Source organism: Anguilla anguilla, chromosome 1 (assembly GCF_013347855.1).
Source record: "Anguilla anguilla isolate fAngAng1 chromosome 1, fAngAng1.pri, whole genome shotgun sequence".
In the NCBI taxonomy this organism is placed as follows: domain Eukaryota; kingdom Metazoa; phylum Chordata; class Actinopteri; order Anguilliformes; family Anguillidae; genus Anguilla; species Anguilla anguilla.
In genome coordinates, this window is record NC_049201.1 from 960,109 (window position 1) to 972,352 (window position 12,244).

At 50.3% G+C, this 12,244-nt stretch overlaps 1 protein-coding gene across 1 annotated transcript; it reads right to left on the reverse strand.

Annotated features, from left to right (window-relative positions):
* Nucleotides 1–1,205: 1,205 nt before the first annotated feature.
* Nucleotides 1,206–10,853, reverse strand: LOC118210609 (endothelin-2). The gene is made up of 7 exons (XM_035386924.1): nt 10,771–10,853; nt 9,852–9,956; nt 4,728–5,085; nt 2,919–3,090; nt 2,644–2,757; nt 2,360–2,452; nt 1,206–2,147 (listed from the first exon to the last, which is right to left on the reverse strand). The coding sequence occupies exons 3-7, from the start codon at nt 4,789–4,791 to the stop codon at nt 2,057–2,059; spliced, it is 534 nt and encodes a 177-aa protein (XP_035242815.1). The 5' UTR covers nt 4,792–5,085; nt 9,852–9,956; nt 10,771–10,853; the 3' UTR covers nt 1,206–2,056.
* Nucleotides 10,854–12,244: the final 1,391 nt, after the last annotated feature.

The window sequence follows — 12,244 nt, forward strand, 5'->3', positions numbered from 1 at the left end:
TGCATTCAGGTCAAGGTTGACACAGGTTGTGTTTTCAGGTGATGTTCTTGATTTATAGGATAAGCCTTCTTTCCATTGATAACAGAAAAGTTTAAATAAACAACAGACTAGCCTTTCCACACACAGACAGATTTGGAAAAAAGATTAAATAAATGACTGCAGCATAAATACACTGACAGACTCTGAGGTCCCATTGAAAATCATAAACAGCAAAAAAATAAAATAAAACTTCATTTCATGTGAAAGCATATATCACACAAACACACACATGCACACATACACACACACACACATATACACAAACACACACACACACTCAACACACAAAGAACATTCCACAAGTGAGCGGTGGGTGTTCTTAACAGCAGCCGAAGCCCCAAGGCCAGTGTGTCTGCTTCTCTCTGCAGTAATTAGAGCGTTGCTTTTCCATGTGTCTGAACAATTAAAAAAAGGAAAGAAGAAAAAACCAACTGAACAATTAAAGTCTGTTGGCACGGCGTGCGGCATTGAAAGGGCTGTTGCCGTTCGGGACAATGAAAAGCAACTCACGGAACGTTTCTATGGACACAAAGGGCGCGGCCCGGTTTCGGTGCCGAGGGAGATATCAGCCAGCAGGGCGGAGCCGGGAACGTCGAGGAAAACATATCTCACAATCGCCACGGTGACCGGGGTCACGGGGCTCAGCTCCACGGGGTGAGGCCTGCTGGAATCCAGCGTCTCCCAGGTGCGGTACACCTGACAGGTTAATTAGGTGCTGTAATTGGTGCATTCTTTTGGGATTCCACTGCTGAATTGGCTTTTCGAAAGGCAGTCGTGCCGTTGTAAAAGTTAACAGGTGTGATGACTGCACCTGGTCTCCACCGGCACCACCAGCTGAGCGGGGGGGGGGGGGGGGGGGGGTGGGGGGGGTCAGGTGCAGGTGTGTGACGCCTCATTAAACGCAGCCCAAGGCCCCCTGCAGCTCAAAGAACGCCAACCACACTGCGTCAGACTAACCCTAACCCTAACCCTAACCCTAACCAGACTGCGTCAGACTAACCCTAACCCTAACCCCAACCCTAACCCCAACCACACTGCGTCAGACTAACCCTAACCCTAACCCCAACCCTAACCCCAACCACACTGCGTCAGACTAACCCTAACCCTAACCCCAACCCTAACCCCAACCACACTGCGTCAGACTAACCCTAACCCTAACCCTAACCCTAACCCTAACCCCAACCACACTGCGTCAGACTGACACTCCCAGCAGATTACTCAGTCTCTCGGTTCTCTGATTCACCGGCAGTTTGGGTGAAAACAGAGCTGAGCAGAACACCAGTGACACAGCACTGAGATATGACTACTGTAAGCAAAGTGCTCATTTATGAAATAAATAAACCTGATATGTTTTGCTCTCTTCTGGGTAAGATATCCCAGTCTCTGAGGAATAAAATATCAAAGTGATGTTATTAATTAGCCTTTTTTCCTAATGTCATCAGTGATCTGCTTCGGCAAGGCTGCAGTTAGCGGCGTAGCGCAGGCTAAAGGGCGCCATTTTGGCTCCAGGAAGCAGTAACGCTTCAGCATCACGCTTCTTCCGCGAGCTTCATCGCCTCCAGGGAGGGGAGCCTTTTTGCTGCCCCTCTTTTGAGTTAAACGCTCACTCTGGGTGGCGTAACCACCCCCACCCTCCCACCCCCCATTTTCCATGAGTGTGGGGCGCACGCACGGACAGTCTGGTCCAGTCCCACAGAAGGATCTGGAAGCTCTGCCTCTCAGTCATGTTCTCCAGACGGAAATGGCAGGATGGGAACCCGTTTTGGACTTTTGGTGTTGGGTCAGTGGTGGGACCCCCCAGTAATAGTCACAGATCCGGTCTCTTGATGGCCAGTGAGTGTGGGGGGGGTGAAGCTGGGGGGGCGAGTGGCGGAGGTGAGGGCCCCCCCCTCCTGTACAGTCCGGTCTCCCCGGTTCTTGGTTTGCTCGGTTGGCCCGGTCGGGCTCCGGGGGGGTCTGCCCCCCCCCCTTTGTTCAGGTGCTCACGCACAGCTGACGGCGTCCCCCCTCCAGCCCTCTATCTGTTCCGCGGCCCGTGGGTCCAGGACCGCCTCTTCCGGGGGGGCACGCCCAGCTCGACCACCAGCTGGTTGGCTCGGACCACGGACCTGTGAGAAACGGGGGGGGGGTTAGGAAATGCAGGGTAACTGTAACCCTAACCCTGACCCTCAGTGTGATCTCTCAGACTGTCACTCAGTCTGGTTCTCCTGCTATTAAACCCGCTGCTCCCTTGCATTTCCACTCAAAAACGCTGATGTCATTGTTACCACGGTTACTGTGTTTACCGTGGCCGTGGCGCTACGAGCTAACGCTAACTCACCGGAGGGATGCCAGCAGGTCAGAGGTCTTCCCGTTCGGGGGGCGCTGGGACGGGGGCGAGGGGTTCACCAGCACCAGGGCGGAATTCTGGGAGCTGCAGTCACCACGGAAACAAGCAGGATGAGAGTCAGACCCGGAAGTGAATGCACTTTATTTACACAGGAAGAGATGGTTGGGCGGTCGGGCCAGTGGTCAAGGGGGTAGAGTAACGGATAGGGCTCTATGGGTTACATGGGTTCTGAACACTTGGGGGGGGGGGGGGGGGTACCTGCCCAGCTGACTCACCTGTTGTGGCAGAAGGAGCTGCAGGTGAGGTCATCAGCACTGGCACAAGCACAACGACCAGTAGAGCGGCGCCGGCGAGAGAGGGGACTGCCCAGCCCATATACGGTCATCTTACTGAGGGGGAGAGGGAGGGAGAGAAGCAGTATTAGCATTTTTGGGAAGATGCACCCACCCAACATCAGATCATTCTATCCTGGACAAAGAGAGTTTGAGCTGGCTGGATATGAGATGGAGAAACTCAACACAGGTTGAGTCAGTGCACAGGTGAGGCTCACCTGGGCGTGTTCACCCAGATGATGTCCAGGTGACAGAAGTAGTGGCACTCTGAGTCCTGCTGGTTGTTGCAGGAGCAGCGTTTGGATCGAACGCGGTGCTGCCCAGCGTTGCCATGGCGAAGGGCGGAGACAGCACTGAGCTCCGCCTGTCCTGACAACGGGAGACCAGACCCTGGGAGAGAGAGAGAGAGAGAGGGAGAGAGAGGGAGAGGATGAGGATGATTGTTGTGTGTACTGAGGTAAATATCCTCTGCATTATTGAGGGGAAGCAGAGCTCTGTACCCAGAGACCCGACACACAGATCACAGGCCCTCTCAGTTTGCCCTCACGATGTCTCACTCCAACGGGATGAGGTAGCGCATCGCATCCCAGGATGCTGTTATAACCCTACAGTGCTACTGTTATAACCCTCCTGTACTACTGTTATAACCCTCCTGTACTACTGTTATAATCTCACTCTACTGCTGTTATAACCCTACTGTACTACTGTTATAACCCTCCTGTACTACTGTTAAAATCTCACTCTACTGCTGTTATAACCCTACTGTACTACTGTTATAATCTCACTCTACTGCTGTCATAACCCTACAGTGCTACTGTTATAACCCTCCTGTACTACTGTTATAACCACACTCTACTGCTGTTATAACCCTACTGTACTACTGTTATAACCCTCCTGTACTACTGTTATAATCTCACTATACTGCTGTTATAACCCTACTGTACTACTGTTATAACCCTACTTAACTACTGTTATAACCCTACTTAATTACTGTTATAACCCTACTGTACTACTGTTAAAACCCTACTATACTGCTGCTTTAACCACACTCTGCTGCTGTTATAACCATACTCTGCTGCTGTTATAATGCTACTCTGAACCTGCTCCTGTTAAAGCTTTTCTCTGCTGCTGTAGCACAGACAGACAGTGCCCTGCTAGATGGAATCACACTCAGAGTTCCCCACGTTATCGGTCATTATGATAAACTGCAGTCCGCTAACTGAGTCACACACCCGCCACTCTGCCCCTGTGCATGCTCTGGGTTGGCCAGCAGTCACAGGCTTGTGCCAGAGTCGGGCACACGGGCACCAGCCGGACTGTCTGTTTACATGCCACCATTTCACTTTCATTTCCACTGCAGCACATGGATCCCTGTTCAAACACCGTGTCTCTGCTCTAAGCATTTTACCCAAACATTACCGCTGCTCACAGTATCGCATGCCTCTGCAGAACTAAATATATTTTTGAATGAAGATAAATTATAGTATGCTTAAGACATTTATTTCACACACACATTTGTAAAATGTGCAATCCGTTCCTTAAAATTCACTTAGAATGCAGCTTTTGTTTTACGAGGTCCAGAGAGCACATCTAGAATGTTGTTATGCATGAATAAGAGCAAAGGCATGGCAGGTAAAAACACACACATGCACATTTTAAATGCTGCAGCATTCCTGCATGCGTTCCCACAGAGAGAGGAGCTGGTTAGAAAGAGAGGAGATGGTTTCTCTGGAGGAAAGAGAGGAGCTGGTTAGAAAGAGAGGAGCTGGTTGGAAAGAGAGGAGCTGGTTGGAAAGAGAGGAGCTGGTTTCGTGGTGAAAGAGAGGAGCTGGTTTCGTGGTGAAAGAGAGGAGCTGGTTGGAAAGAGAGGAACTGGTTGGAAAGAGAGGAACTGGTTGGAAAGAGAGGAGCTGGTTTCGTGGTGAAAGAGAGGAGCTGGTTTCGTGGTGTCAGGGTGCAGTTGAGAGCTCAGGTGCAGGTGGAAGTCAGGATGAACGCTCAGGTGAGGTGCAGGTGAGGTCTCTTACCTTCCCGCAGACAGACACAGAGTGTGACGGAGAGACCCAGCAGTGTGTGGAGAGGCAGAGCCATTGTGGGGTTTTCTCAGGTGCAGTAAAGTTATTCCAAAGGGCACGGGTTGGGTGTGTAGGTCCCTGCTGGCTGCTGCTCCTGTGGGCAAGGCTGACAGGTGTGTGTCTGCTGCTCCAGTGTCTGGCTGCTCAGCTTATATGGCTCTCCTTTGTGCTGTCAGGGAGGCCACACCCCCGGTGCCCGTGAGGACACGCCCCCCTCCCCTGTCCGGGCTGTTCTTTCTCTGTTACACAACCACAGTCCCCCGCGTAACGGGCTGCACATTCCAAGAATCTCACTTCCTCCTGTGGGTCACTAGGGCAGAGAAAGAGAGAGAGAGCGAGAGAGAGGGAAGGAGGGGGAGAGGAAAAGAGAATGAGAGGATGGTTCATGTTATCACCTCAGCCCCCATTGTGAGTGTGAGCAGAGAGCGGAACAGGCGGAAGAGCTCGGAATGTCTGATGGAACGTCTCTCTTGGTGATGGACGGGGGAAGGGGGGGGGGGCGGGGGCGGAGGATCATAATGTTATCGGAGCTGGGGCGGTGTTTGCAGGAAGATAGTGGAATGTGAAATGATTCCGCTTTGCATGCAGTCTGATAGGCTGTGTGGAGCAGTGAGATTAGTGTTCTACGACAGGTAGAGTCTGTCACAGAACATGCTAATGGTCTTTACAGAACGTTTTCACAGAGCATGCTCACAGAGGGTCTTTACTGAGCGTGTGCACAGAGGGTCTTTACTGAGCGTGCTCACAGAGGGTCTTTACAGAGCGTGTGCACAGAGGGTCTTTACAGAGCGTGCTCACAGAGGGTCTTTACTGAGCGTGTGTACAGAGGGTCTTTACAGAGCGTGTGCACAGAGGGTCTTTACAGAGCGTGCTCACAGAGGGTCTTTACTGAGCGTGTGCACAGAGGGTCTTTACAGAGCGTGCTCACAGAGGGTCTTTACTGAGCGTGCTCACAGAGGGTCTTTACTGAGCATGCTCACAGAGGGTCTTTACAGAGCGTGCTCACAGAGGGTCTTTACTGAGCATGCTCACAGAGCGTGCTCACAGAGGGTCTTTACTGAGCATGCTCACAGAGCGTGCTCACAGAGGGTCTTTACTGAGCGTGTGCACAGAGGGTCTTTACAGAGCGTGCTCACAGAGGGTCTTTACAGAGCGTGCTCACAGAGGGTCTTTACTGAGCGTGCTCACAGAGGGTCTTTACTGAGCGTGCTCACAGAGGGTCTTTACTGAGCATGCTCACAGAGGGTCTTTACAGAGCGTGCTCACAGAGGGTCTTTACTGAGCATGCTCACAGAGCGTGCTCACAGAGGGTCTTTACTGAGCATGCTCACAGAGGGTCTTTACAGAGCGTGTGCACAGAGGGTCTTTACTGAGCGTGCTCACAGAGGGTCTTTACTGAGCGTGCTCACAGAGGGTCTTTACTGAGCGTGTGCACAGAACGTGTTAACAGAGCGTGTGCACAGAACATGCTCGGGGCAGATGAGGGAATTATTATTATTGACGGTATTTTACTCTTTTTGCTTTTGGTCCAGCTGAGAGCAGAACCCAGCCATCCATTAGTGATCTGTTCCACCTGTCCGCTTAGCTCAGGATTACAGAGGGATTGTGCAGGATAAAGCAAGAATGTACAAATTCTGCAAGGCTAGGATTATACAGACCTCTCGCACCGCCCTTCCTTCCTTAGCATAAACTCACCTTACATAGCTCTGCAAAAAGCTGGACAAAATGTTTATAGATAAAAAAAAAGCTCATCCAGAGCCATTAACTGTACATATAGAATGTTTCTCCTGTGTATTAAATAGTGAGCCACAGAAACAGTTCTATTATTTAAAAAATAATGTATACTGTACACTTTCCAAAAGTTAGGGGTGCGTATGCAATGAATATGGCACAGTAAACATTCTGGAGAAACAGGACTCCATCAGAGGCAGTTATGAGAGGCAGACCTCTTGTCTCTATGGTCCCTAACAGGAGCATAATCGCTGGTGTTATGATTAATTTCCCCTCTGGAGATCAATAAAGTGCCATTTAATATTTTATCTCCTTTCAGCAGAAGCATTTTACTTGTGATTGAGGTCATGTTTACTCAGAGACGATCTTAATGGGTTGTGATCCTATCATATTAATTAAGCCGAAATTATTAATTAATGCAGGCCTATGCATGTTTGAATGTGTTGGAAACATGTACTTTATTTATGCTTGTTAACTGTTGACAACAAAAGCTTTTGCTTCCCAGTGAAGATCCTTTCCGTGCATTGGTTGTTTTGTAAGGGGGCTGTTGTCCTCGCTGATTTTGAAGAGACTGAAGAGGAGACCGCACTTTGCAAACACGTTCACATATTTGCGCTGAGACAGATTTCTTTATCAGCTGCTCGTAGTGAGAAGCAGGGGATCGCTTCAGGAAGTGGAGCTGGGGGGTGAGACTGTTTGCCAGACAATGGAGGGTTATGCAAGATTCTCACACATAACCCCCCTGTAACGTCTTCCTGATGCTCCTGCAGCACTGCCCTGGACGGTGCTCACACAAGGCCTGGGTCAAATCGCTTTAAATACTTTTACTCTTTTAAAACCCACCATTAACATTTCTGCAGTCTTTTTTTAACAGACGGGAATGGGTTATCTATTTTTACCAATGTTCAGAACATGGTTCTTCCTGCATGCGATTGCATTTTTAAAAAAAACATTTTTTTGGTTGATATCATGTTTTGTTGAAAATTCTCAGGGAACTGCAGAAATGTTTACCGATTTCACAGACACAGAAAAGTCACTCCTTGTTCTTTGAGGATGGGATGGGATGGGGGGGTTTGCTAAATTACCCCCCGCCTCAGGAACGGCCTCACACGCTCCTCCGTTGGGACAGGGGAGATCGAAAACATCCGCACGCCGTGTCCCCACAGACACGTAAAACCCCCCCACAGCGGCAGGTCAGCTGTGATTGGCTGGGGCTCAGCGTGGGTTAGCTGTGATTGGCTGGGGCTCAGCGTGGGTTAGCTGTGATTGGCTGGGGCTCAGTGTGGGTTAGCTGTGATTGGCTGGGGCTCAGCGTGGGTTTGATCAGGAGCCAGATCAGCACAGAGAGCATCACAAATGGGAGGGAAATCAGGGGGTCATGGGGGAGCTGATCAGGAAATGCCGCGTGCTGATGTACGGAAATGATGGACAAATGTCAGCCCATCGACCCGGCCGTGTTTGCATCGTCCCAGATCAGATCTGTCCCGAAACACGCCTGAGGCCTGGGGGGGGGGGGGGGGGCATGCTGTTGTTTTAAAATGGGGGGAGGTTCTGTTTTGGTTCTGGTGGCGTGTTCGGACCAGGACTGTCTGTGCAGTAGACTTGGCAGCCTCCGCATACCTCACCTTTCTCATCTTTATAAGAGCAGCAGCAGCTGCTGCTTTCTCTGTGACAGAGAAACACGGTGTATTCATCCTGACCTCGGGCTCCGGGCATCGCTGCAAACTCCGTCTGCGCAAGTCGCACCCTAACCCCCTAACCCTAACCCTAACCCTCACCCCCTAACCCTAACCCTAACCCTAACCCCCTAAGCCTAATCCCAACCCCCTAACCCTAACCCTAACCCTCACCCCCTAACCCTAACCCTAACCCCCTAACCCTAACCCCAACCCTGACCCTAACCCTAACCCTAACCCCCTAACCCTAACCCCAACCCTGACCCTAACCCTAACCCTAACCCTAACCCTAACCCCAACCCCCTAACCCTAACCCTAACCCCATTCTGAACTCCTTAGACAGCATGAGCTGAACGAGGCTGAACTTCATCCAAATGAAAAAAACAAAACAAGACTGCATTTCAATCAAAGGAAGAAAAATAAGGCTTGATGATTAAAGGAGGAGGAAAGACCTGTTTTGGAAGGTTTGGGCAGAGCAGGCCTGGAAAAGTCGTGGTGATGTCATCACCCTCCAGACAATGGCGTTTCAGCCAGTGTTTATGCCCTTAATAACCCCCCCAATAATGAGGCGAGTATCTGTGCGCCAGAGCAGGCGCGGGGAACGCACCCCCCACCCCCGCCCCCCCCCCCCCCCCCCCCCACCCCCCCCCTAACCCTAACCCTAACCCTAACCAAGCCCCACCGTTTAGTCATGGATGCCCCAGTTTCGCAGGGGGCGAACCCATCCCATAAAACCATGAAAAATCTGGCTCTTTCTGTTAATGGATGTGCTGCCAGATATATGACCCCCCCCCCACCAAATGAAAAATGAAATAGTTGAAATATTTGGTTCCAGTTTTAGGGTTTGCAGGTTTTGGGCTGATAAGGGGCCCCCCTCAGGGCAGTAGAAACCCCTGAGCAGGGGGGGGGGGGGGGTTGTATTTGTAAGAGGCAGGACATGGGGTGGTATGGGGGGGGGGGGAGTGACAGAGTGAAGTCTGTCCCGGATTTGTTGCGCTAGGATATGGAAGCTCAGGAATTTCCTTTGTCGCCAGGAACGCGTTAATCACTCACAGTCTGGAAGCACGACAAATTCCTCTGTGTACACACACACACACACACACACACACACTCATGTACACACGCATATACACACACACACTCATGTACACACACACATACACACACACACACGCACTCATGTACACACACACATACACAAACACATGCACGCGCACACACACACACACATACACACACACTCATGTACACACACACATACACACACACACACTCATGTACACACACACACACTCACACACACACTCATGTACATACACACATACACACACACACACGCACTCATGTACACACACACACACTCACACACACACACACTCATGTATACACACACACACAAACACACACTCATGTACACACACACACACTCACACACACACACACTCATGTACACACACACACACACAAACACATGCACGCGCACACACACACACACACATACACACACACTCACACACACACACACTCATGTACACACACACATACACACACGCACTCATGTACACACACACACACTCACACACACACACACTCATGTACACACACACACACACACACAGCGGATTAATTTAAGCAGGAAGATTGACTGAATTGAGATCGATGTCTTTACCTGGGTTAATCCTTGTAAGGGTTTCCCTTTGGGGGGGCCCTGGGACTAGGTGAGCAGGACTCTCACAAAAGCACCACCTGTGATGTGGCAGTTTTCTATTGGTCTCTGCAGAAAAAATGACCCTAGATAAAAGAAAAGATGAATCATAGATAAGACAACATGGAAAACGACAAACAGGAACACTTAGTGCTACGGCTGTCAGGTGCAGGACAGGTGCTGGAGCAGCAGGGACGTCTGTTGGAACTGCCACCTGTGCCTCTCCACCCAGGACTGAACTGTGGGAGAGGAATCTGATTGGATTGATCTGATGTGTGGAGTTTGATGGGCACCTGTCCACCTGTGAGAGATTCACGGTGTGGGAGGCCCTGTAGTGTCAAAGCCCGCTGAGCAATTTACACCTCCTCCCCAAACCTGAAGCCCCGTCCCACTAATGTGTATTTTTCTTTAATTATGCTCCATGCCCTCCAGAGGGGGGTGGGGGGGCTCTGGATATTTAGGCAGGCCCTGGGGGGGGGGGGACAGAAATAGACGCAGCTCAGCGCAGATGTTTGGCTTCGCGGCTGGAATGCATGACTGATGCAGTTTTCTGTCCCTCCCCGAGGAAGAGGCCAGAGGAGAGCCGGGGGGGGGTGGGGGGGGGGGGCGGCGGGGGGGGGGCGTCTCTCTCGTGCTTATAAAACACCCCCTGCTCAGCACACTCAAGCTCTATTTTTAACAACTTCACCATTTATTCAATCTGCCCTCCAGAGAGTAATGGCATTTTCTATTTTGTTTGCAAATAATTCTCTGTATTGCATTTTATCATCCCACCCAGGGGGGTCATGTTTATGTGGGTGGACACTGCACGACTACAGCGGGAGAGCTGTACAGTGGGTGGGGGATGGAAGGGGGGGGGGGTCTCACAATTTTGGTACCTCACCCAAAATAAGTCCCTGGTGACCCAGTTGAAGATCTCTGCAGGAAGCTGGTATTAGTGTCTGTGGAATATCAGGCATGCTTTTTGCATGGCACAGCGAGGGCATGGAGGTCCTCTACCGTCGCTGTGGCAACAAGGGGACACAGGCATGACGTCATTGGAATCTGGAAAATTTTTAGAACACTTGGACTTATCAACAGGAAACACAACGGACCTCATTCACAAAACATGCGTACGGTCACATTTGATTGTAAACTGCGTGTAAGAATGTTTTCAAGAACATTTTGGCATTCATCATTCTTTACTTATCAGTATTTGTTCATGGCTGTTTCCTTGTGCGAATCACAGGAACAGGATTGTGCATAAAATTTACAAACAGCTAGAATTCATCATCGCATGCACCTGGGATGTGCACAAAAACAAAGGTCTTCAAATGTGTCATGAATCTCTTTTTTTTTTTCATAGGAACATTTTAAAGAACAAAAGAAAAAATGATTTAAGAAAAGTTTTGTGAATGAGGCCCAATGTTCTTTCTGGGAAATGTGTGTGTATGCAGATTCCTCCGGGTTGAGTGTGTGTGTGATTGTGTGTGTGTGCAGTGTGTATGTGTGTGTGTGTGTGATTGTGTGTGTGTGCAGTGTGTGTGTGTGTGTGTGCAGATTCCTCTGGGTTGAGTGTGTGTGTGATTGTGTGTGTATGCAGTGTGTGTGTGTGTCTGTATGTGTATGTGTGTGTGTGTGTGTGTGCAGTGTGTGTGTGTGTGATTGTATGTGTGTGTGTGTGTGTGTGTATGCAGTGTGTGTGTGTGTGTATGTGTGTGTGTGTGTGCAGTGTGTGTGTGTGTGTGTGCAGTGTGTATGTGTGTGTGTGTGTGATTCCTCTGGGTTGAGTGTGTGTGTGATTCCTCTGGGTTGAGTGTGTGTGTGTGTGTGTGTGTGTGTGTGTGTGTGTGTGTGAGTGTGTGCTGCTGATACAGGCAGGAATGTAAACAGGCCATTTGGGACGTCCAGACAGGCGTCCCTGCCGGAGCCACAACAACAGCGAAGAAGGGAACGCTCCCCCCCCCCCCCCCCCCCCCCGCGCGCTTATCGGGCCGCTATCCACCAGCACAGCTAGCGCAGCGCTCCACAGCGGGCCCGGACAGCCGGACATGACTCAAGCAGCAGACATTTCAGGAATGGGTGACAGATCCCTCTCCTCCCTCTGATTCTGCAAAATGGGGTGAGGGGGTATCGTTTATGCTTTATGATTCTTGGTAATTACCATGGTGATGAGCAGGAAGTTTGGGTAATTTGGGAGAGGGAAAAAATGTGTTGTCGCTCACCTGGAATCAGGATTGCACCAGAGTAGAATAATGTGCCATTATCAGGTTTATCATTTTTAATAGTCCTCACAATTCAAAGGCACCGGCCACCCCCAGCATGAGTCTTATCGTCTTATTGTTTACTCACCATCTACGTCACAGCTCTCAATCTGA

Bases quoted from the DNA above. Each gene is read 5' to 3' on its own strand.
- LOC118210609 (XM_035386924.1), bottom strand. From the start codon at position 4,791: ATGGCTCTGCCTCTCCACACACTGCTGGGTCTCTCCGTCACACTCTGT. The intron at 3,091-4,727 runs GTAAGAGACCTC...TCTCTCTCCCAG, and splicing joins CTGTGTCTGTCTGCGGGAAG to GGTCTGGTCTCCCGTTGTCA. The intron at 2,148-2,359 runs GTGAGTTAGCGT...CGTTTCTCACAG, and splicing joins GACCTGCTGGCATCCCTCCG to GTCCGTGGTCCGAGCCAACC.